This window comes from Lutra lutra, chromosome 14, assembly GCF_902655055.1.
Source record: "Lutra lutra chromosome 14, mLutLut1.2, whole genome shotgun sequence".
In the NCBI taxonomy this organism is placed as follows: Eukaryota; Metazoa; Chordata; class Mammalia; order Carnivora; family Mustelidae; genus Lutra; species Lutra lutra.
In genome coordinates, this window is record NC_062291.1 from 48,101,482 (window position 1) to 48,127,541 (window position 26,060).

At 44.5% G+C, this 26,060-nt stretch overlaps 2 protein-coding genes across 6 annotated transcripts in view; one reads left to right on the forward strand and one right to left on the reverse strand.

The window, feature by feature from the left end:
- The window catches only part of WDFY4 (WDFY family member 4), a 279,441-nt gene that overhangs the window by 213,370 nt on the left and 40,011 nt on the right, over positions 1-26,060 (forward strand). The gene's annotated exons all lie outside the window — the stretch shown is intronic.
- LRRC18 (leucine rich repeat containing 18) lies at positions 1,130-24,832 on the reverse strand. Of its 3 annotated transcripts, XM_047702662.1 has the most exons (6): positions 24,700-24,832; positions 22,210-22,308; positions 5,705-6,560; positions 2,465-2,580; positions 2,186-2,374; positions 1,131-1,326 (listed from the first exon to the last, which is right to left on the reverse strand). In XM_047702662.1, exons 3-4 carry the CDS (start codon positions 6,466-6,468, stop codon positions 2,559-2,561), a joined length of 786 nt encoding a protein of 261 aa, XP_047558618.1. In that variant the 5' UTR covers positions 6,469-6,560; positions 22,210-22,308; positions 24,700-24,832; the 3' UTR covers positions 1,131-1,326; positions 2,186-2,374; positions 2,465-2,558. The 3 variants fall into 3 exon arrangements, with proteins under 3 accessions (XP_047558616.1, XP_047558618.1, XP_047558619.1); XM_047702660.1 differs by having other exon boundaries at positions 1,130-1,326; positions 2,186-2,580; XM_047702663.1 differs by lacking the exon at positions 2,186-2,374 and having other exon boundaries at positions 1,135-1,326.

A 26,060-nucleotide genomic window follows, 5' to 3' on the forward strand; every position in this document is an offset into this window, starting at 1 on the left:
TGTTCTCTCAATTTTATAGCTTACTTAAATGTAACATTTAAAAAGAAATGCATTTTCTTTTCTGGCACAAAGTTCTACAGTTGAGTGTTGTCAGAGTTTCCTTTACAGATTCTCTTTGAAAAATAATGAAAGACAAAGAGCTCAGAAAACCAACCATAAGAAGCTATAAATTCCCGTTAGATGATGATCTTGCAGGACGATGAGTCACACCCTCAGAAGCATCCACAGTGTGGAGGCTGAAATTCAAGTGCGTCTCCTCCCCATGACTGCTCCTTCAGTCCTGCTCTGCAGAGATCAATGCTGTTGACCAGCTGGGAGGCTAGGAATCTATCATGTACATGATCACTCTGATAATGATAGCTTCAGCCTCATCACTGAGTGCAGAAACATGCTTCTTGTGCTTCTTGGGAAAGCAGGGGGTCAGGGAGGAGCAATTGTAGACACAACAGAGCTCACACCCCAGTGTCTAGAGCTGAGTTGCTGGAATCTGAGGTGAACTAAACAACTGGTGGTATAACCATTGCCCCAGCATTTAGGAACTTTCCTTTTAAAAGAAACTTATTTATTCTTTTTTTTGACAGAGACACAGAGAGGGAGGGAAGACAAGCAGAGGAGTGAGAGAGGGAGAAGCAGGCTTCCAACCCAGCAGGGAGCCCGATGCGGGGCTTTATCTCAGGACCCTGGCATTATGACCTGAGCAGAAGGCAGATGCTTAACGACCGAGCCACTCAGGTGCCCCTAGGAACTGTTCACATCATTGGCTCAGCAGGCCATGAACAGCTGAGTCCAGTGACCTGCAGTGAGCCCTATGTGGATCATGTGTAGACCTTGGTTTTAGGCCCCGTTCATGTGACTCCTATCTCTCTTGCTCACATCTCTTCTTTGCTATACCCTTAGCCAGGACCTCAGACCCATTTCTAGGTAACAGCTGAAATTAAGCCTCTCTGTCTACACCAAGCCGGCCCCTTTATCCTTCCAGCTTAGTCACATTGTTCCATGGGGCCAGGAGGGGTTCGGGTGAAAACCCAGAAAAATGAAGAGTGGCCCACTGGTTCAAGGTCCCCCACCCAACTTGCTCCTTGTGCCCACTCACCATCAGAAAACCTGAAACATGGGTAGAGAAGCCATACATTTACTTTTTATTATTATAGCATCTTCAGTGTCAAGATCAACAATGGATAATTTTAGATTAGTCTGGTGAACTGAGGTCAAGGTGCTTTTTCTCCTGAAATGCCTTAGCTCTTCGGGATGGTTGCAGCTTGTCATATTTACTCATAAATTAGTACTTGGCAGATGTACAAGGATCTGTTTATTGCTGCATCTAGGCTGCAAGATTGTTTAAAATTTTTTTTTTATTTTAAAATAACTATAGATTCACAGTAAGTTGCAAAAATAATACATAGAGTCCCCATACAGCCTTCTCTTAATTTCCATATATGGTTGTTACATCTTATGTTAACTCTGGTACAATTTCAAAACCAGGAAATTGACATTGGTATACTATGTATACATAGTTCTGTATCATTTTATCTTATGTGTAGAGTTTATAACCACCACCACCATAACAGAATGAGTTGTTTATAGCACCACAGAGAGAGATCTCTTGTGCTACCATTTTATGGTCCTGCCCACCTTCCACCACCTCTCAACAGTGCTAAAGCCTGGAAACCCCTGATCTGTTTTTCATCACAATCATTTTGTTCTTTAGCGAATGGTCTAAAAATGGAGTCATAGAGTGTGTAACCCATGGAGGTTGGCCTTTTTTACTCAGAATAATGCTACTGAAATCCATCCAAATGATTGCCTGTATCAATAGTTTGTCCCATTTTATTGCTGAATAGTATTCCACGATATGGATACACTAGAGTTTAACCATTCGCCCATTGAGAGAAACTTGACTGTTTCTAGTTTAGGGCCATTACAAATAAGACTACTTACATTTAATGTAATTACTGAAATGTTAGGATATAAGTCTGCCATTTTATTTTTTGTTTCCCTGTTTATGTTTTTTCCTGTTGTTCATTTCTGTTTTCTTTTTTTTTTTTTGCCTCCCCATGCATTACTGAAAGATTTGTTAAAATTCTACTTTGATTTATCTATAGTACTTTTGAGTATATTTCTTTGTGTGAATATTTTGTATAAATTTTAGTTGCTTGAGGGATTGCATTATACATACATAACTTACCACAGGTGACTGGCATAGAGACCATACCAGTTTGAGTATAAAGACCATAAGTCTTTTAAGTCTTAAAGTATTTTTATAAAACTTTAATTTTCTGTGACTTATGTTTATCATTTTCTTAAACATTTCCTCTATATATGTAAAAAAAAATTCACCAAATATTTCTCAAAGTCATTTTCACACATAAATGGTCTAAAGCAAAGAGAGACAAAGTGAATTTAAGAAGCAAGTCAGTATCTTGGCCAGCACCACAAGGCCTGGCTTTCAGAATGTTCCCCTTACCACTCTCTTTCTTCTCCTAACCGAGGGCTTTTCTTCTTCAAAGTCGTTTATCCTTGTTGGCTGATTAGTCTTCAAGTTTTTGCCATAAACTACTCTAGGGAGTTGTTGAACGGATCCTGGGGATGGAGACACAGAGACTGAGGCGATTTTACTCCAGATCATGGAGGCAAAACACAGCAAGAGGTCACACAGGGGTCATCTAGGTCATGCCTGGCTTTCAGAGAGGGCAGGGACTAGGTTAGCCTAAATGGGGTTTTTGTTCTGTTTGAGGAAAGCAAAACCCCATGGTTTTCCTAGCAAGTGTTTTTAGGCTTAATACAATATTCAGGAAAGAAAAGTGACTGTGTATTTTAGAGCATGAAGGAACATCAACATCAAGCCTTTTCCTTGATGAGAAAAAAAAAAAGAAAGAAAATGTGCAAGATGACTCCTGACTTATCTCCACTCTCTGCTTCATTCTGCTGCCAGGGTTTCCTGGCTAACAAGGTATCTACCATGAACATCTCTTGTGGCAAATCAAAACCTGCCCATTTATTTATCAGTCCTGATGAAGGTAAACACATTTACAATGCTCTCCTAAGATATGGCTGTGAGAATGAAAGCATTATCAAGCACCCAGACCAATGATGGCAAATAAATGTCATCTTGCATACCAGCCACTCATCTGGCAGTGAATCCGGAACCAGTGCCTGGGGGTTGTTGAGGACCAAGGGCTGTGGAAGAAGTATGGTGTGGGAGAGCAGGAGAGAGAGTAAGGGGCAAATGCGTGGTCTAGAACAAGATCTGCCTGGGGGCACAGGGAGACTTTTTTGCTTCCTTCCTGTTCTCTGCCAGTTCCTTCGAGTGACTAAGAGGGGAACATTAATGCTAAAGAAAAAAATGTCTCCAGGGGTTAGGAATGATAATGGGTAGGATCCAAATAACTGGGCACCACTCTGTGTTTGGATCATGTGTCCTGCATGGATTCTGTACTTCTTGGTGAGAGATGAAGTTGCTAAAATAGAATGGCTACCTCAAGGACATGTTCAAGGCCCCACATGCTAGCAGTGTCTCCTGAGCCTAAGGCAGGACACCTCATCACACACTTCACGATGAGGCTGCTCTGTTCGTCTTGGGAAGGGCTTCTGGGAAATCACTTCCAGGGGAAATGTAAAGGAGGGTGCTTTCAAAGCTGACCACGAGGCAGTGAGACAGATTCTCTAATATTCTACTCTTAGATACATAAATGTATAATCCTATTGTAAACTATTTGATAGCAGGTATCAAAAATTATTTTAAAAATGATGCTTAACATATTTGCAATAATGAAGCTATAGCAAGAAAACAATGCGGAATAATTTATAAAGTCTTCATGGTAGAGACTTGCCTCACAAAATTATTTCTAGGAGTGAAATACTGGAAACAACTTGAATACCCAATAGTAACTTATGTTTGTTCAACTGGCTCGCAGATGTTTTAAATTATGGTTATTAAGACCATGTAACAACATGGATTTCAAAGCAGGATGAAAATGAGGTAAATGTTGTCATTTTAACTGCATATAAAAATATATACAGAACCACAACTAGTAAGGAAATCTGTCACCATGATCGCTGGCTCACACTGTAGGGCTGTGGATACTTTAAGATGTTATATTTAAAACTATGCTATGGTTTAGTTATTTTCATAATGGAAGACATTTAATGAAGGGAAAAGTTGAAAAGGGAATTTTTAGTCGTACTTTCGGAGATTTTGGAGAAAGAGTTGCCACAGCTAAGCATTCCAAAGGAAAGTAAGCAGCAAGGAGTGAAGAAATGAAATTTGCTGTCTGCTGTGCTTTATCGTGTGAAAAAGAAACAAGCTAGTCCCACTGAATTAACAGACCTCCCTGCTTTTCCACGGACCACTACAAAACTTGCAACCAACATAAGAAAGCCTTGATTAGGAAAAAAAAAAAAAAAGTTTTCCTAAACATATCTTCCTTGATCCTCTCCTTATTTAGGCGGTGTGAAGGGATGAGTGGGTGTGACTGTGAGTGTGAGTGAGTATGAGTGAGAGAAGGTTCTCTCCACCACTGTCAATTCTACCAGACTGACTGTGACTAGGGACACCATCCAAAGTAGTATTTCAGCTTTGAGATGCACCAAGCTTTAGTTCATGCAGAGAACTGACTTCTACTGAGTACTTCCTCTGTGTGCTATTTGCTATAGATATGCAACAGCCCTTCCAGTCGGGGCTGATGCTGTTCCCACTTTACAGATGAGCGAACCAACCCTAAGTAAGGTGTCCAGGGAAATGAAAAAACCAGAGCTGTCCTGGACCTGGATCTGTCCAGCTCCAGAATCTTTGGCTTTTCTCTAGGCCAGGCCAGACCTGCATACCACTTGGCCCTGATTGCCTAACTTTCTCGGACAATAACATTCGGTCCTGTCTTCTTTCAACTGGTCTGCGCAGGACAAGGCAAGCTTTCCCGGGCTGACTCAGTCCCTGTATCTAGCACAGTGCCTGGTAACGTATTTATTTATTGACTGCACTGACCCATACCTGCACCCATTCTTTCCTTACTCCCACAAGAGTCTGGAAAAGATCTGGATATGAGAAGATGGGAATGCAATCTCATTCATTCACAGCCAGTCAAGAGCTTACAGATTCAGTCTAGAAAGCTCCTAGAACCAACTGTGCATATGCAGACAAGAGAAAAAAAGATAAGACTGCTTTTAGTCCAAGACATTACCTACCAACACTTAATGATAATATCTGCCCATCTCTGTGGCTCAGTTTTGTCACCTTCCCAAAACTCAATGTCCATCTGCCTTCCTACCAATCCATGCTCTGAGATTCCTGGCCTCCGAAGGCCTGAGCCAAAGCATGCCCACAGAATGAACTCCACATCTGGGAGCTGGCAGTTGGTCCTGAAGTGCACTGTGATTAAGAGCATGCTGGCCGTAATGGCTACCCTGGTCATGGGCTATAGGCAGGAGAATTCTGGGAAGAAGGGGGGATGGATGGCTCTTTTCTGATTCGTTGTGCCTGCACCTGTGGGTGTGTGCATGCAGAGAAGATAGAAGAGGCAAAGAATTAAAAGCCCTTCACTCAACAAAATCACAAGCCAAGGAGGAAGGGAAAGGTAATTTTATGGGCTTGGCTAGAGGAGCTGTTGCAGGAATGGAGGGCTCCCACAGTTCCCTGTAGATGCCACCCCCTACCTTCTTCCCTCCCTCCCTTTTCCCTTCCTGCTTCAGGGTTAGGGTCCCTGGTCACCTCCAGTCTTCCTGGGAATCCTTGGCCATGGAATTGGGTGAGACCAGATTGGAAAAGATGGCCTTTTTCGGTGCTCCCGTGGCCATATTCTTGATTTTGTTCAGCTTGTCCCGGGCCTGTTGGCATTTTCTCAGACAATTTGAACACAGATCTTTGTCTTCCACCAGATATAAGTTGTCCAGCCTCTTGATGGTATCTATGAATGTGTCTGACTCCTCCGACTTGGGAAAGGGATTTCGCTTTATGTTGAGCTTTTTGAGCTTGGGGAGCTTGGAGATGCTGTTGGGGATGCTGGTCAGCAGGTTGTCATAGAGCCCCACCTCATGGAGCTCCTTCAGAGCACCCAGGGTGGTGGGCACACTGTCCAGGTGGTTCAAGCCTAGGTTCAAGGTGCGGATATTCTTGAGCTGATTGAGCTCCACAGGCAGCCCATTGGTGATGAGCCTGTTGTTGCTGACATTGAGGTAGAGCAGAGTCGTCATCTGGCCAAGGGACTCAGGAAGCTTGTCGATATAGTTGCTGTGCAGGTCCAGCCACCGCAGGTTCTGGAACTTGGAGATTGATTCAGGGATTTTTCTGATCAGATTCCGGCTAAGGTCGAGCTCATCCACATCATTCAGTCTCAGGATACACTTGGGGAAATTGGTAATTCCCATCTTGCTCAAGTCAAGGCGTTTTCTCCCATCAAATGTGATTTTAATACAATTCTTGGCCACTTTGAGGGTGATCTTCTTGCCCTTAGGGCCTTTCCCGCCCTTGGCCATGTTCTTTTAGTAAGGGCGTAGGTTTGAAGTGTGCTGTTCTGATTGGTGGGTGGTCGGTTTGAGGGAAAAATCACAAGAAACTGCTATATATACTGTGACAAGAAGAGAAAAGAAGTCTAGTTAGGAGCTGACATGAGGGCACCAGACTCCCCCTGAATTGTAATGCTTCACTCGCTAGTGGTTAAAGGAGAGAATGAGGAGGGTGGACAGAAATTAGGGCATCAGCAGAAGTCACCTAGCCAGAGGTCTTCAGCAAATTCAGCGTCCTCTTCCGGGATGTGGGGTCGGCCCAAAGGATGCTCAGTGTTCCTCTGGCTGTGCCATTCCCTGACATATGAATCTCTCCACTGTCCTGGGCTCAGAGATACCCCCCACCCCCACCACCAAGGGCTGTGTGTGTGTGTGTGTGTGTGTGTGTGTGTGTGTTCTTGGCTATCTGCTACTTCCCAGACCCTCACAAAAATCTAGTGTTTCCTTACAGTTATCCCATGAGTCCCTAGGGTGGGGACTGCTGAGTTCTCAGAAGCAGCACAGCCTGGGTATGAGGGAATAGGTGGGAGTGAATGACTCACGTCTTACATCTCTCCTCACCTTCTTCCTGGACCCAGAGGCAACAGTTGGGCATGAACTACTGTCACTGCAGTGTGTCAGGAACAGCAAGAGAGCATCTTTTACTCAGCCCGCAAGTGCACGTGGGTGCCCACACCTCCGTGAGGAGGTTGGAGGAGCCAGGGTTGAGCCCAGCAGCAAGAGAACGCTGTCTTTTTCTACTTCCTACCCCCTATGCTTCCTCCCTCACATCCTTCACACTGCAGTCCCAGTGCAGACAGCTCGGCACTGACAGGTCTGATGTTAGCTATGACTGCTACCACATGGAGAAGTAGAATGGACAGAGGCAAGGGTAGATTCTGGCCTCAAAATTCTTGGCTTAGAAGTCTAGCTCCGCATTAAAGAATTATCTTAAATTTTCAGTGCCACGGTTATCTCATTTATGAAAACAGCCCTCTGATAGGGCTCTTGGGGAGTGTAAATTATCTAAGCCATAAAGTGCTTACAACAGTGCTTGGCACATAGTAAAACCTTGATTAATGTTAACTATTAAATATCATTATCAGGAACTTTGCACATATTCCTTTTAATCTCCAACTGTCCGATAAGATCCATAGGATTATCTCCATTGTAAAGAGAAGAAGACTGAGGCTTGGGAGTAAGGAAGATCTTTAGCTAGGAAGAGGATGTAAACTGTCCTGACCTATTCTAGGGATTGTTTTCTAAAACCTGGTGCCCTTTGCTTACTGATTTTCTATTTTGGACCAAGCTCCCACCCTGGACAAAAGCTTACTGTCAGGAGACAGATCCTTGCATCAGCTCCATTTCCCTGCAGGCATGAGTGGGAGAGATGCCCTGCAGTTTCTGTAGTTCATCATTCAGTCCCTCTATCAGGAACCAAGTTTGCAAAACACATGAAGCACCAGCAATTGGGCTATGTGAGTCTATCATCACAAGTTTTCCTCATTCAGTAATCCTCAGTGTCAAAAGGAAGTGGGTAAAAATTACCTTCCAGGGGCTTACTATCAATCATGCTATTGCATTGCAATCATGCTTAGCATCCTAGCTAAGGTCAGAGGATCCAGCCCTATGCAGGTCATCCTGGATCAGAGCCTCCTGGGATAGAGATCTCCAGAGTAAACCAACGGAAGCATTCTTAGCTCTCAGCAGCACTGGTGTTCTTTCAAGCAGGCCTTGCAAGCTGAACCCAGTCTTTAGAAACAAGGAACTAAGCACATTCAGGCATAGTTGGCTGGTTACCAAAGACAGTACCGTGTTTACCACTGTTGCAGTTTTTACCTCATGCAGAATTGAGGAACCAGAAAGGATAAAGCAGGCTAAAAATGAAGGCTGGGGTTCTAGCTGCAGTTAGGATGGAATAAGGGCCCTCGTCCCTGTCTCACTGGTTGTATGCAGCTAAAGGCCCCAGACAGAACTCCTGGAGCAGTTCTCGGAGCATAAGATGAAGGCTAAGGTTAAAAGATATCTGAGGATAAGGTGACAGAGTGTCAGACAGATTGAAAAAGTAACTCAAAATAAGACCAACTTTGCAGCAATGGTGATGGGAAGATTTACAAGAAAAGCCCCCTTCTGTGCTCAAAACCAAGAAAGGGGGACTCTTGGGGTTGTGGAGAATGAGGGAGATGTCCTGTTTTTTTTCCTGTTTGTTTTTTCCACCGTCTGCTGCCTCAGCTCCAGGCAGTCCTGTATCACCAGAGTTGGCCAGGCAGGCGGCTAAAACTCTGAGGGAGGAGAACCATTGTCTCTGACCAAAATTCTGTCCCAAGGACATGGAGGTTGCTTTTTGCTCTCAACCCTACTGCCACTTGGCCCCAGAGGCAGAAATAGTGGCAGGAAGTACACAGCTGATTTAGAAAATAAAAATCCCAAGATTCTATCCAGAAGACCAAGGAGGGAAGCCACTCTTAGAGCCACAATGGGTGATTGTAAAGAGGAGGGGGTTTAATTAGCTTGTATTTGAACTCCTAGACACACCCTGAGATGTCTATGCATGGAGAAAACCCTGAACAAGATCTTTAGTACCCAATCCCAAACTGTGAACCCAAAAGCTTTGAATGTTGAGCTGAGAGGTAGATCACCACACAGATCATTTCAACTGATGCTGAAAAAATGTGTGACAAAAGTTAACTTCCACTTATGATGGCAAACCAGTAATAGAAAGGCTTTCTTAACCCAACAAAAGGCGTGTGTGTGCGTGCACGCATGCACGCGCACACGCGTGCGCACACACACACACACACCCTATATTTCATATCATACCTGGTGACAGACTAAATGCTTTCCCCCTAAGTCTGGCAACAAAGCAAGAAGGTAAACCCTCAGTGTGCCTATTCAACATCATATTGGAAATTCTAGCCAGTGCAATAATGCAAGAAAAATAAAAGGCATACAGATAGGAAAGAATGAAATAAAACTCTTCTTACTCACAGATCACCTGCTTATCCACCTAGAGAGTTCCACCAAATTTAAAAAACACTCTTGGAAGTAATTATTGTGTTTAGCAAGGTTACAGGATATAGATTAACACCTTGGTTAACACACACAAAAAAAAACTTTCATATTCCAACAATAAACAATTGGAATTTGAAATTTGAAAAATAATAATGCTCCAAAAAATAAAATTTGTGTATTTCACATAAGTAATAAAAATGTACAGCATTTCCGTGATGAAAATTATGAAACATTGATGAACTAAAGCAAAGAAGATCTAAATAAATGGAGAAACATAGCATATTAATGAGTTGAAAGACTCAATATCATGAAGAATCAATTCTATCCAAATTGGTCTAAAGATCAATTAAAATTCCAGCAGGATTATTTGTATAGATGAATGAACAGATTTTAAAATTTATATTGAAAGGAAAAGAAACTAGAAATCCAAAAATTCTAAAAAAGAAAACATGAAGTTACTCTTAATCTCACAAAACAAACTGAGGGTTGATGGGGGGAGGGGGTTGGGAGAGGGGGTGGGGTTATGGATATCGGGGAGGGTATGTGCTATGGTGAGTGTTGTGAAGTGTGTAAACCTGGCGATTCGCAGACCTGTACCCCTGGGGATAAAAATATATGTTTATAAAGCTGTAAAAAAAAAAAAAAAAAAAAAAAAAGAAAGGATGAATCCCCAAGTTTTGTAGCAACATGGACGGGACTGGAAGAGATTATGCTGAGTGAAATAAGTCAAGCAGAGAGAGTCAATTATCATATGGTTTCACTTATTTGTGGAGCATAACAAATAGCATGGAGGACAAGGGGAGATGGAGAGGAGAAGGGAGTTGAGGGAAATTGGAAGGGGAGGTGAACCATGAGAGACTATGGACTCTGAAAAACGATCTGAGAATTTTGAAGGGGTGGGGGGTGGGAGGTTGGGGGCACCAGGTGGTGGGTATTGTAGAGGGCACGGATTGCATGGAGCACTGGGTGTGGAAAAAAAAAAAAAAAAAAGAAAACATGAAGTTAAGGGATTCATGCTTTCAGTTTTAAAATTTGCCATGTAATTACAACATGTGGTGTTGGTGAAGGGACACATACGTAGATCAGTGGAATAGAAAACAGAGGCCAGAAATTAGAGCCACACAAATACAGCCAAATGATCAAATTATTTTTGACAAAAGTTCAAAGGAAAGTCAATGGAGAAACCGTGAACTTTCCAACAAATAGTGCTGGAACAATTGGTTACCCACAAACAAACAAACAAAAATAATCATCTCAAACTATTGAAATGAACTCAGATTAACTCAAATGAATCACAGATATAAATGTAAAGTGTAAAACCAGGAAACATCTAAAAGAAAACATACAAAAAAATCTTCATAAGCTTGAGTTGGGCAAAAGTACAATCCATAAAAGAAAAGAAAATATTGACAAATTGGACTTCCACAATATTTACAATTTCTGCTCTGTTAAAAAAATCAAGAATAAAAAGACAAGCTATAGAATGGAAGAAAATATCTGTAGATCTCATGTCCAACAAAGAACTAGTATCTAGAATCTACAAAGAACTCAAGGTCAACAATAAGACAATATAATAAAAATAAAATGCCCAAGAGATTTAACAAGATTTTTCACCATAAAAGTTATAGGGTTGGAAAATAAGCCCACAAAAAGTTGCTCAACATCATTAGTCACTAGGAAATGCCAATTAAAATCACAGATACCACTACACAGTTATTCGAATGTCTAAAATAAAAAAACAAAAGCCCTTAAGAAATCTAAATAGTACAAAGATTTGGTGAGGAAACAGCAAACAGAGAACTCATGGGAATTCAAAATGTTACTCCAAAAAAAGTTTGGCAATTTCTTATAAAACGAACTGTATACTTACCATACTTACCCAACATTTCCCCAACTAGGCAATTACCCTAGAAAAACAAAAATTTAGGTTCACACAAAAACTTATGCATGTGTTTATAGCTGCTCTATTCGTGATTGCCAAAACCAGAAGAAAACAATCCAAAGTCCTTCCAGTGGGTGGATGGATAAAGAAATTGTGGCATATCCTTATCACGGAACACTGTGAAACAGAAAGAGGACAAATCTGTTGATCCATGTGACAGCTTGGATGCATCTCAAAAGCATTTTGCTGAACAAAAGAAGCCAATCTTCAAAGCCCATATAATGAATGATTCCATGTAGATGGTGTTCTGGAAAAGCCACAGTCATAGTACAGAAAACAGAGGAATGTTTGCCCAGGACTAGGGGCAGAGAAGGCAGCAGCAGGAGGGAGTTTTCTGGGGTGCCGGAACTGCCTGTATCCTGACCTTGGTGCTGGTGTGAAACTGTACATATGTTAGAGCCCAGGGAACTGTGCACTAAAAAAAGAAAAATTTACTGTACACAAATTTACAATTTTTAAAAAACTTAAAAATACTTAGGACTCTACTTCTGCTTCTATCATTTTCACTGTGGCTCCTTGTTTGGCCTGGTTTAGAAGCCTGCAACTTTTGATGCCCCCACATAGCCCTGTCTTGCCCGGTAAAGGGCATCCAGATAATGTACCACATGGCATTGCTGTGGCACACGTGCATATCAGCGCAGGGAACAGCTGCCCACAAGATGGCGTGTCAGAGCAACTGCCCTACTGCACTTGAGTTGAAATCGTAATTTAAAGAAAGATGGGCCAAGAGCAAGGGAACCTGTGTTCTGATCTTATGGTTAACAGTGACTTTTCTGCATGGCGAGGTGCCAGATTTAGCCCATAAAATTACACACTTCCAGCTAAATTTGAGCTTCAGATAAACAATGGACAATTTTCAGTATACATTGTGTCCCAAACATTCATAGTTCCATATTTTATTTGGCAATTCTGTCTCTCGGGCCTGAACAAATAGTAAAGTTTCCTTTGTTCGTGATCCTTGTGTTAGTCCTTCGGGACTAATTTAAGCCAAATCGATGTACTTATTGCCACATTCATTCGTTTGTTCACTCACTAAGGAAGTATAGTGAGAACCTATTAGGTGCTGCACAGGTGAGCAATAGAGAGGGCCAGTCCCCAAGCTCCAAGGGGTAAAATGTAGATTGTTATTGATTCTCCTGGGCTCCCCTAAGCTCGGGGATAAAGTTCAGCTCAAATACAATAAGCATGGGTTAGAGGAGCCCTGGATGAGAAGAATGCTTCCAGTAGACTGAAGTCTACCCAGGTGAGCCCTGCTGAGTCTGCTCCCCAGAGCCCATCCACACCCTGATGAGAAGCCCCCCAAGTTCTGATGATGGGAAGGCAGCAGCCTGGAGCTGCCCACAGAGGACTTCTCCATTAAAGAGCTTCTCTCCAACAGGCCCTGTGAATCCAAGCTTGCTTATAAATTACCTGCAAGGCAAAGCAGGGGCTAGGATAACATATGCTGCCACTTCCCCAGCACATCAGGGACCGCAGTCAGCCCCAGGCCAGGTGAAGCATGATCAGCCCTCACCCACTTCATACTTCTTCCACCTTACCTGGCTGGGGACCTCGCTCTTTGCTATAGAGATTAGGGTGTGTTATATTTGCTCAGAGTCCATGAGGACCCTCTAAGCTGCTGTGTACCATTGGAAGCAGACTAATGCCAGAAGCCCCCAAAGGCCAGGAATATCCCTTCTCTCATTCAACTCGGAATGGTCAGCATCCTGCCCAGTTCTGCCCATCAAGTAGGAGAAGAAATACGGGCAAAAGAAGTGTAAAACTCATGTTCTTTCAATTCAACAACAACTGGTTAGGTGGTCTGATATTATCAATTCACAGAATCCTCAAATGTCAGAGTGGGAGTAGCAACCCACAAAAGGGCAGCTGGAAAACAGAGAAGGAGATATAAATTGATAAATGGGTAGACATAGATGGATGGATGGATGGATGGACGGACGGACAGACGGATGGTTGGAGAGATAAGAGGTTTCATATCATATGAATAGCTGAGAAGCCCGAACACAAGAAGTTTTTAAATGCACTGGGTCTTTTTGTCCTGAACAATTGGTTTTTATACTTTGGAAAAAACTGGACCAGTTGGTTGACTCTAATTTCTAATTAATTTTTCTATCTAGTCATCGTGAATCAAACAGCATGGTGGGACACCCCGTGGATATCTAAATTAAAAATGTAACAGCAACCTATATTTTCATGCCATCAAAATATTTGCAGGCAGTTTTAGTTGTAAGATTGTTATCACTATGATAATAGAGTTTATCTTGTGCCTCGCACTCATGTGTCTTTATATTTGTAATTAAGACTGACTCTGTATATATCTGATATCTTTAACATCTTGCTAATGTGATCTCACAATAATTATTTCACTCTTGACTAATGCATTGAGACACAGGACAGACACACTATAGAACCCAAAGCCCAAAAGTCACAGCTGTCTCCCAGCCAGTATTTAGAGCTAACTTAAAAAGCAAGCTTCACGCTATATGAGTGAGAAGTATCTTTTGCTTGCGGGCCATCTCTTAAGGGGAAATGATGTAAACTTCCTTCAGTAGAATCAGTCATTCCAAAGGCACTGCATTTATTCTCTCTTCTGACTTTCATAAGACCCATTCCCTGGACACATAAGGGGCCAGCCTCCCCTCCACTGTGACTACCCATGTGGCTTCAAATCATTCCGTGTGCCCTCTGCCCCTTCCCCAAACATCTGTGTCTTCTCATAAGCAGCCAGGTGGCAGGTGAAGATGTGGTTGCATCCTCTGGGACCGTCTGTGAGCTGCCCCTGTCTGGACCCTCTGGCCAGGGCTCCGAAATAGGCACTAATGTTTGACTTGGGCCCAGTCTGCTCTGGGAGAAAGAATTACCATTTGTCCAGTGCCCACCCTGGGCCAGGAACTGTGCGTTCATCTATTTGCTTTACAGGGTTAGCTGGTTTCCGGAATACAGGCTCACTGGGGTGTAAACATGAAGTGCTTTTATTTTTTCCATTCCTGCCCCCAGCTGTGTTATGTTGAGCCCCTCTTTCCTGTGGGCAGAAGGACAGATCGCTAGGAAGGGGATAGGGGACAGACTGGAGGCAGAAGGATGTCTGCGGAGCTCACAGCAACAGCTCTACCAGACACATGGTGGAGTTGATGGAGAGAGATGCAGACAGCAGGCATGGAGTCTTGCAGGGCCCCCATGACCGTGCGCGTTTTCTGACATTGTCAGAAGATCCACTCAGCATCATTCACTTGAGTGACATGTACCCAGGTCACGACTGCAGAGCTGCGGCTGGGCCCTTCCTCTATCTCTACAGCAATGACGCAGAGGTTCAGTTCTATCTTTAGAAAAAGAGAACTGAGGCTCAGAGAATCAAGTGACTTTCCCAAGGTAACATAGACAATGCAGCACAGCCAAAGAAAACACAGATATGTCTGATACCAAAGCGTATGATCTCTGTGCTATACTAGGCTCCTTTCTTTCCTCTGTCTACTGTTGCCTTTGCTCTAGCAATAGGAAATGCCTATCTGGGTGGGTGGGGGCACATTGCCAGCCCCGTGACTCCAAGGAGAAGGCGGCGTTCTGGAATCCTAGCATTCCCAGGGCAAAATATACCTGGAACAGAAATTGAAGCTGCTTGTCCCTCATGTCCCCAAAAGATGTGTCGCCTCTGGCTTTGGAATCTTTTGTCCCTTGGCCGTCCCCAAGCTCCCCCATGGTGTGAGCTTCTTGCCACATCAAACATGTCAAGAATGTGAAGATACAGATTTTTCATCCAGCATGGCCGAGGAATGGTAGCCCCCCACCTTCCCGGGTGCTCACCAGAGACTCGGGGCCCTCTTCTGCCCTGGGGGACTGCTGGCTATGTAGGGGCGCTGAGAGGCTGCATGAAGACCACCAGAAGTTTGATTTTCACTGTGTGGGCTCACTGTAAAGTCTAATCCCTGTGAGTTGCTCGTATGCTCTTCCCAGACAACAGGCTACCCCCTGTGTCAATCACATGATTCTCTCTACCCCCTCCCCCTCCCACACGCATGCTCAACCCTTAGAGGCACGTCATGCCCTCTGCTTCACAAAGCCACCTCCCCTTAGCCATTTCATTCGGTCCTCACTACCCTCCCTTGAGGTGGGAATAGTCCTCCTACCCAAAGATAAGCACGCTGTGGGGTGGAGTGGGGCATGAACTAGTTTATCCAAACTCCCACAGCTCACCTTATTCCAAGGCTTCTGGGTAGAACATTCTTTCCATGATAATAGAGCTGCAGCAAACAGAGTGTCTGTGTGGGAATCATCAGGTTTACTCCATGTGGCAGTTATCTGGTTAATCAGATCAGCGCGGCTCTAAGTGTCTTCCTGGGCTATTATGCATGTACAGCTCTGTCTACCCTTAATATTATTTACTTCTCCGTCCTGAGCACCCGTGCGGCTCACACATGTGCGGCTGGGATGCTGCTATCTGTCAAACTGCCCCCTTCCCCTGGTGGATAATAAGAATTCAACTTTTATTTGGAGCAAAAGTTCCCAGGGGGTCACATGGCCCAATAATAGAAGATTATGATTTCTTATTGGTTTAATAGCATCTATTTTGTAATTCTGAATGTACTCTGTTTTAATTGGATTTGTTAAAGGAACAAAAGGGAATAGGTGCCTTACGATTAAAATAAAATATTAAGATTATTAGTTTAACAGACTAGAAATGCCTTGTTCATCAGCGAACACATTCAAAACACACAAACCAACCTCTGCACACAGGAAAGCAGAAGGACCAGTCATTCCTGGCACCTGCAGACCTTCAGAGATGAGCGCTAATTCAGTTTCAACCAACGTGGTTTAAATACTGCTACTGCCAGATAGATGCTATTGCATTTTCTCCCCATGGCCTAGGCCTCCCCTGCAGATAAGGCAATGGGCTCCGAAAAGCAGCCTGGAATGGTGAAAAGTACAGAGGTTTCAGACCACCTGGGATGCCTTCTGCCTCCCCCTCTACCATCCGGGGGACCCTGAATGGTCCCCTGAGCCTCACAGAGCTTCAGCTCCCCCTTCTGTGAATAGGATCACAAAAGTGGCTGCTTCTGAAGGTGGGGTGAGCGTAGGCGAGCCCTGGAGGCCTGTGCTGTGCCTTCCTGTATTGGGGGAGAGGGGAAATCGTGGCATGATCAGGACAGTATAACTGGTCAACAGTGGAACCACAACTCCGGCGGTCCCACGGAGTAGAAATCGGATGCAGGCTCCACAGCCCCACGTCCTTACTGTGGCATCTGTGCCTCACCAGGTGCACTTTAGGTTACTTTATCCTGGGGGACAAGGAGACAGCTCCCTGAGCCACAGGACCCCCAAGATTGAGCCCTGAAGATAGACCGTGAGGGGACAGTTGAACTTCCCATGGCCCTCTTGGATTTACTCATTCATTAACAATAGGTACCTGATAGCCGCTGTGGATGGGTGTGGTTTCATACAGCAGGCTACAGGAACCGGGAGAGGAGCAAAAGCAGAGAAGCGTACAATACCAGGTGGCAAGGAGTGCTAGGAGGAGAAAGAGTTGGGACAAAAGAAACAGAGATGGTGCTGGGGGGAGGGAAGGGAGCGTACGCTTCTGGAGAGGGTGACCAGGAAGGGCCTCCTTGAGAAGAGACCCAGGCAGAGACTGAAGGAAGCAGGGATTCAGGGAGATGGAGAGGGTGTTTTGGATGGAGGAAACAGATGGAAAGGCCCTTGGCAGAGGGGAAGGGAGGGACAAGTGCCGGGGAGAAGGAAGAAGGAAAATGGAAGGAGGGTAAAGAGAGAAGGGGGTGGGAGGTGGAAGGGAGAGAGAGAAGAAAGGAAGGCAGGAAGGCCAGAGGCACAGTTAAAAACAAAATAAGCAAAAAACAACAACAACAACAACAACAACAAAAACACACCAAACAAACAAACAAAACTAGAACAGACATGATCTGTTTATTGCTTATTTTCCAAATGATACTCGGGCTGTTGTGAGAAAAATCCCCAGAGCATGTCATACCAAAGAGAGAGAGCCAGTCCCTACACTTCCTCCAAGGCCATCACAGACAAGCCCGGGTCCCCTCTGCTCTAATTTCTACCAGAGACAGGAGAAAACCCAGCCACCTGGCTGGCATCAGCCATAGTAGGGTACTGGACTGGCACGTCACTGTGCTCTCAGACAGGGTCTCGGGGCCACCAGGAAGCAATGCGCAGGACCCCTTACGTACAGCCCACTGGGTGGGAGCTCTCGGGGGCAGTGGACATAAACCAGATATGGCAGGGAGCTATCTGGGCTGGATGAGAACTGTGTCTGCCATGGGCTCCCTGGGGGCCATGGCCAAACCACTCACCTCTTCTCAGTCTACACCCCATACCTGGGTGATCTCACCTAGTCTCTTTATTTAAATACACTAATGACTCCCCAACTTTTGTTTTTTGTCTAGACCTTGCCCTCTGACCCCAGACTTCTGTATCTTTCTGCCTACTTAACATTGCTCCTTGCACTATGCAAAGACACCAAAACACATTGTGTCCCAAACCAATCTCCCTGTCCCCCCCCCCGCCCGCTGCCCCCACAGCCTCCTCCATCCAGGCCGACAGCAACAGCATCTCACATATCAGGCCCCAGACCATGGCATCACACTCAACACCTCTTTGCCTCTTAGGTTCCATGTTTGGTCTGTCAGGAAATCCTGCTCGCTCTGTGCTCAGGGTCGATCCAGAATCCTACCATTTCCCACCATGTGTCCGGGGGCCACCCTGGGCTGAGTCACTACCGTTTGCCACCCGGCCTTGGCGGTGACCTCCTGTCTTGTTATCCTGCACCTGTCTTTGCCCTGTGCAATCTGTTCTCGACATAGCAGCCAGAGGATTTCTGTTACCACAGCAAGTCCCTCTCTGTTACTCCTTGGCTCACACCCCTCCAGTGACTCCTGTCTCACCCAGATAAGGGCTGGACACTTTCCAGTGGCTTCATGGCCGGACCCACTGCCTCCTTTCTGAAGGGCCCCCCACCACTCACCCCCACACTCACTCCACATCCACCACTCAGCCCGGCCATTCCTCTAATCTGCCCCTACAAACTCCTTTTTATGGCCTTTGCTCCAGCTCTTTCATTCTTCTGGAAGGTTCTTTACTCAGATACTTACTTGACTGACCTGTTCATCTTCTTCAAGGTTTTGGGTAAAATTTACCTGCTCAATTCAGCCTGCCCTGATCCCCCAATTAATGAAGCACACCGAGCCCCAGCGTGTCTTGATCCTCCTTGTTCTGTTGCACCGTCTTCCATGACACTTATCACCTGAATATTATTTTCTAACAGGCTTACTTGTTGTGCTTATTTTTATTATCTGTGCCTTTCTCTCCCCCCCATCCCCCGATCAGACTCTGCACTCCCAGTGCCTGGGATGGAAGAGGTCTTCAGTCGGTCTTGGTTGAAGACATGAATTCTAGTTGCTTACCAAGGTCATCCCAGCTCCCACAACCCTAGCAAGGGGTCAGCTTCCTCCCAGATCCCACAACTGCTGTGGAATCCCTCTTGACCCACTATTTATGCACCTACTTTGAAAGGGCTTCTAGAACATGCAGACTCTTTTTTAAGGGAGAAATCTGTGGGGGAAAGTCGTCACTTTCACACCAAATATTTATCAGTCACCAAGTGCGTACCCAGCCCTGGGTGGGACACCCTTGAGGATAGGAAGACTTTCCAAACAGATGCATACAAGGGTGTGATGAACTTTTTGGCTGTGAGATAAAGTGTGCATTGAGGCTGGAAAGTGGGTTAGCAGTACGACAAATGAAGCTTTAATTGGGTTCGGCCAAAGGGAAAGAAAGCTTCCCTGGAGTGAGTAGCTGGATGTAAGACTTGTGGGAAAATTTTTGCTGATTCCCAAGGACAAAAGTCTTTGCAACCTTTTAAACACAAACCATTAATGATAATATTAATAATAAAAGAAAAAAAACATAGCAGCAATTAGAAGATATGATTATACCTTTGTCCACTGTTAACCTCTAGAGCTTGCTACAACCCAAGCTACTCACTTGCTCATTCATTCATTCATTCAACAATTTGTATTTGAGTCATTCTATTGGTCAGGGTCAATAGACGAGTAAACAAGGTAGACGCAGTAAACAAGGTAGACATTGCTATACTTCTCATGAAGCTCCTATTTCAGGAGAAGCAAATCAATCAATAAAAACAAAAGACCCAAGATCATTTCAGCTGGTATAGACACTCTGCAAAAAATCAAACCTGGGTGTGGTGTATAAACAATGAATCTTGGAAGAGTGAGAAAAATTAAATTAAATTAAATTTAAAAAAAAATCAAACCTGGTGGAGGTCCAAGGGAATGTCCAGGATCAGGGAGAGAATATCAGGGAGGGGTGGCCTAATTTAGACTCAGAAGGTGGGGCAAGTACTCTCTGAGGTGACGTTTGAACTGACACTAAAATGAGGGCACATGGGAGGATTTGGGGAAGAACTCCCTTGTGGGGGGGGTGCACCAGGGCAAAGTCCTACCAAGTGGGGAGGAGCTTGTGGTGTTTACCAGAAAGGAGATGTCTCGAGGGCTGGAACAGAGACAGTAAGGAGAGGGTAAAAGATGAGGACAAAGAGCTGGGGAGGGCCTGCATGAGGGGGGACATGTGACATTCAGAAGCATCACCCTGGTTGCTGGGAAGTCTCGGAGGTAAAGAAGGAAGAGTAGATGAAGATGGCCCCTTGCAGGCAGAAGAAGATGTTGTCTACCAAGGGGGTAGGAAGGAGAAGGATGGCACATATTTACCGTATGTGGTAGAAGCAGAATTAGAATGGTCTTCTGGGTTGCATGTGTGGGTCAAAGAGAAAATGCAGGCTGCCATTCTAGCAGGCCTGGCGTTTTCTATACATGTTTCCTCTCATGCTAAGCGCTAAGTTTATGTCCAAGTGCATTGTGTGTGTTATCTCATTTGATCCATCCACCCCACTTTACGGAGAAAGCCCTGAGCCTCCAAGTGTGTCCCCTGTCAAAGTCACACGCTGCTCAAACAGAGCCAGCATCTGCTCAGTCTTCTTGTCTGGGGGCCGAACTGGCATTTGGCTTTTCCGTGAAAGTTTGATTTTACAAAGTCCAGTGATAAATTCGACCCTTTGGGCTGACAAAGAAGCTCCTGACTCGTGTTTTCCAGACACTAGCCTCAGCGGAGCGAGGTTCTGTGTAACTCTCACTCTAGACCAGGTCAAGCCTCACCCTTGAGATTCACCCCTCATGGCAGAGATAGCATGTGTGTTATCGGACCTCACTCTGGGGACTGAGATGAGGTCTGTGATGCAAGACTGGGGAGAAACTAGAAGTTGGCAATGAATCGAATTGGCAGTGGATGGAAAGGCTGGCGATGGATTGTGTAGCCAGGGACCCATCATGCCTGTTTGGAGGGGTGCATGTTTCCCTGCACACCCTCTGTTGTAGGGAGACCAGGACCAGGAAACATCACCCAGTCTGACTTTCCCATCACATAGATGATGGCTGGAGGGAGAGAGCATGAAGTCACCCTCACCTCTTGGTAGCAACAGTTAAGAGACCCTTGGATCCCCAGGAGGAAATCGGAGCCACCAAGAACTAGGCCTTAAAAATTGGTCTCTAGACAACCGTGGGGCTCAGGGTCTCTGCAGAATGGGCAGTGACTGGCTCAGTACTTCCCTTTCCCCTGCAGGCTCCATCCAGAAGGCATGTGAGTCACAGACCAGTCGCAGCTCTGTCTCTCCCTAGATATGTGACTTCGTACACATTTCCTAACCTTTCTGACTCCCCATTTCATCCCACAGGAGCCGGTGTTCAGGACTCAGTTCACATAATATCACATACAGATCACATACAGTTCGTAAATGTATTGAGAACTCACTATGTGCCAGACCCTTTGCAAAGCAATGACACTGCATAGCTTTTAACACATTTGAATTCAGTTCCTGCTTTCAGACTGTGTGTAGCGATTATACTGACCACCTATTACAGGCCAGACATTTTACAAACATTATAAGGAATTCTTATAACCACCTATATATTGGTTTTCATCTCCACTAGACGGATATGGCAACCAAGGTTCAGTGAGGCCAAATAGCTTATCCAAAAATCACAAAGACTGGAACTAGGAGCACCTGCGTTTTCCCATTATACCTGTCTTGGAAATAGGGACATAGGCAGGTGTTCTAGTGTGTTCCTTGAACAGTCTCTCCTTGCAAGGCCCACCCCAGCCTAGGATATGACTGCTTGTTAATGGGTCCCAGCATTCAGGACAACTTGTGAAGAGAGTTAGCCTCCAGACTTCTCAAAAGATGGATTGTGCCCCCAAACCCCACTCCAGTCAGCAGTCTTTAGGCTCCAGCCTCCTGAGTGAAGAAGTGTAGCCACCCTGCACTCCCCCTGATGGGTTAGTCACTGGTGGGGTTAAGAAGCATTTCAAATTCTAGTCACCTCTGCCCGTGGAACAGCAAAATGCTCCAGACGCAGACTTTGGAAAGAGACCCAAGTGTGACCCCAAAGTCCCAGAGACTCACACACCGTCCTTCCCAAGCTGGCCATGGCCCCAGGCACCCAAGAAAGGCCGGCTGGGTCCCCAGCTAGGGCCCCTGCTAACTGCCCTTCCTGCCTGTGGCTCAGGGCCAGCTTCCTCCTCTTTTTAAATAATGAATTAGCTCGTGTCTGGGGTTTGTAAATAAAGCACACCGAGAGAACCAGCATTTCCAAAGTTGCTTACTCAAAGGAGGAGAGCAAAAAGCCAAGTTTGTTTGGCCGAGTTCAAGTAAATCGATAAATGAGGGCCACCACCAGAGGAAAACTTACCCCGTTTGTGCCAGTTTCTCCTCCTCCACTGTGAAACTTTGTCACCAGGCAACAAGAGACTTGGGACCTGGAGTTAATTAGCATAGTCTTGACGCCAGCCTGCAAGGTGGGAACACAATAGCTGAGAGGTCTCCAGGACACACAGGCGCAGGCGCAACTAGCTGTCCTTGTGGGGGGGTTGGGGGGGGACACCCGGGGTCTGGGCTCCTCCAGCTTCTTGTTGGGGGGGGCTTTCCTCTCTGCCACCCCCAGCAGCATGGTGGACACTTCTCCACCAGGCAGAACTGGCCTGCCATGGCCACACCAGAAGTGGACATTGCTAACGGAAGAACAGCCACGCTTGCCCCTTTTAAGGGACAAACACCTTACTTCTATATAAAGCCCTGAGTCAGTCCCATGAAATATCATTCGTCTTCCTCGTTATTTGTCCAAATAGCTTTTTCAGCTCTTTGATCTGTGAGAGAGCTATCTTTTATCTGCTTATTTGAATTTAATTATTTCTTGCGTTTTTCTCTTTGTGCCCTTTGCACACGATGAAGTCAGAATTGACCATAATGCGCGTATAAACCGTACAATTATATAGTCATTTTTGTCTCACTTAATATTATGTTAAATGCTGATGTGTAATTTCTAAAATCGACTGCTCAATAGAATGTGTAATACTGAATCTGGTGGATTGGGCTTTTCCTGTTGTTTCCAATTTGGTGCTGTCGTGAATAGGGCTGCAACAAATATATTTGTACATTTATAATCTTTTTGTTCAGTTTTTTCCTTTAAACTAAATTGCCAGAAATTGAGAAGACCAGCAAAAAGTTACCCATGAAAACTATTATGCAAATAATAACATTGTAGAAAAATTTGAAAATCCATACATAGAAATAAATAAATATGCCCGAAATTACACTACCCAAATGAAATTAAATAAAATAATTACCAGATAAGTAATTTAAACTACAAAATAAATCCAAGCACTGCACATTTTGAAAAGTATTAAAGCAAAAGGAAAGAGTTTAAATTAAAAAATAAAAATACGGTTAACCACAAAAACTTTAGATACATGAATATCACCACTGTTTTTTTTTAATGCAAAACTTAAAAAAAGGTCATTTAACTTAGACAATAAATGGATTTAAAATAATTATCAAATTCAGATAAGTAGAAAATTAAAAGTTACCCAAAGTCTTATGACCCAGTGTATTTCTAGACTATTAGTAAAAGTACATCATTTTAAATTAGAAAATAAACAATGTGAAAATCATAAAACACAGATAAGCAAAAATAAAATCAACATTTTATGGAAGAAAATGCACAAGAAGATAAATACATTTTAAAGTGCAGATATCGGGGCGCCTGGGTGGCTCAGCGGGTTAAGCCTCTGCCTTCGGCTCAGGTCATGGTCTCAGGGTCCTGGGATCAAGCCCCGCATCGGGCTCTCTGCTCAGCAGGAAGTTTGCTTCCCACCCCCTCTCTCTCTGTGCCTCTCTGCCTACTTGTGATCTCTCTCCCTCTTTGTCAAATAAATAAATAAATAATCTTAAAAAAAAAAAAAAGGTCACCTTTAAAGTACAGATATCTAAAACCTCATGAGAATTAAAGCCCGCTCAGTTTCAGCATCTGGAGATAACTTCCTGTTCTATATCCTTCCAGACTTTTAATACCTCAACAGCTTCATGTTTATCTCACGGGTATGCAATGATAACTTACCAACTTTGCTAGGGCTCGTTGTTTAAACACAAATTACTCATTTGTCAGGAAACTGCCTTCTAAGTCAGCCAGAACTAAGGTTTTTGCCTTTGTTGCCTTTTGTTTTCTTTGTCCTGGCAGAAGAAAGAGCTTGTCTTATGAGTGGGGGCCCTGGGTAGGGGTTTTGTCCGAGCGTGTGCTTTGCACAGCCCAGTGTGTCCAGGTTTCACGAGTCCCTGCTCTGTGCCATTTGGGGGTGAACTCCTCTTGGCTTCATGCCACTCTGTCACCCCACACATCCACTTTCTCTTCTGTAAGTGAAGAAATGGCTGCCTCATTAGGTCGTTGTGGAAATTAGACAATGGGTAAAGTCTTTGTAATCTTTAATGCGTGACAATTACTGGTATTTATGATGATGATGATGATGTCTCTGAGTGAAGGGGATGGGAGATGGCTTCCAGTTACAGAATGACTAAGTCATGGGAATAAAAGGCCCAGCATAGGGACACACAGTCAGTAATACTGTACTAATGTGTGGGGACAGATGGTAGCCACACTTGTGGCGAGCCCAGCATAATGTTTAGAGATGTTGAATCTCTCTATTCTCCACCTGAAACTAACATAACATTGTGTGTCAAGTGGACTCAAATAAAAATATAGATATAAAATTTTTTTTTAAAAAAAGAAAAAATCAGTATAGGAGTATATACATAAATTCTCAAATTAAATGAAATAAGACAGAAGTGGAAGTGATAACATAAAACAAACATATAAATAAACAAATAAAAAGTTATATCTATGACTCACCTTTGGTTAGGTGTCTCGGCAGTGCTGATAACGGCGTCCTTAGCTGGTCGTAAGGGAATGATGGATCTTCCTTGGAGCTCATAGCCGATGAAATGAGAAATGGGATGGTGACATGCCTCTATCTTCTGCACACCATTCCACCTGGGGGCAGTGTCACAAAAGACCACCGGTAAAATTCTAGAACCCTCTCTGAAATTGAAAATGGCTGAGATTGTCTCTCATTGCCTGAGCTATAATAGGTACATTTTGTCCCCTTATTTCCTGCCCCCCCCGTCAAACTTACAAAATAAAGTAGCAAGACTAGTGAGCTTTGCCATACGGACTCCACATGCTTGTAGCTTGACCTCCTCAGGAATGCTCAGCACATGTCCTTTCCAAGGTGGTGACCCCCACTGTCTCCAGCCTGGGCTCTGCCCATGTTCATAGCCTTTGAAGCAGCCTGCGTTCCAGAACTGGGATAGGTGGCCGGCCCCAGACTGAGCAAGAGAACCAAACCTTCGCTCGAGCCTTTGCAACCTAAAGCAATAAACTTGACTATCTTTTGCTTCTGTTCTTGTTACTGTCATTTGCCTAGTAAAATGGACATAACAGATGATTTCTCTATTGGGGGTGATGGTGTGGGGAGAGGTAAAGCCCAGCCTGGGAGCTGCATTCTATTTATAAAAAACCTACCAAGGAAAGAATTGAGTGAAAAGTGATGGGAAGCCTGAGGCAGAGTATAGGCCAGCATTGCTGTTGTGGGAAGGTGAAGGGAACTGCCCCGGCTAGGGCACTTGGGCAGCCAGGCCTTGTCCAGACAGACAGAGGCTGGAAGGATCCTGGTGCAGTGCATGTGAGTGGAACATAAAATACATGTTGGGGTGACATCTGTGGGCACTTGAGTGGGACTGAGGAAGAGTGAATGGCTGAAAAGAGGAGACATGATGTGGTTGGGTTTGGCAAAACATCTTGAACAAAGGTCTTGAGAGCGGAAGGAGAGTCAGAGAGGGGAAGAAAAGAGAGCTGAAAAAGGAACCAAGGGATACCACAGAGGCCAAGGAACTGGGTTCCACAAATCCATGCTGAGCAGAAAGGGCATTTCATGTAGAGAAAACCCCTTCCCATCCCCTTCCCAGCACAACACCTTGTTGTCCTTCTAAACTCTTCCCCACCACATTGGTCAAAAACGGCATTTCTTTGGTTCAATTTGTATTTCTCAATTCTATGTGTAGAAACATAAATCAGTACAGCCTTTTGAGAGGACAGGTTGGCAATATGTAGCAAACTGGAGAATGTTCATACTTTTCATCCCAGTAGAACCGCTGCCAGAGATTTCTCTCATGGATACGCTCACCAAGTTCCCAGAGATTTATGTCTGAAGC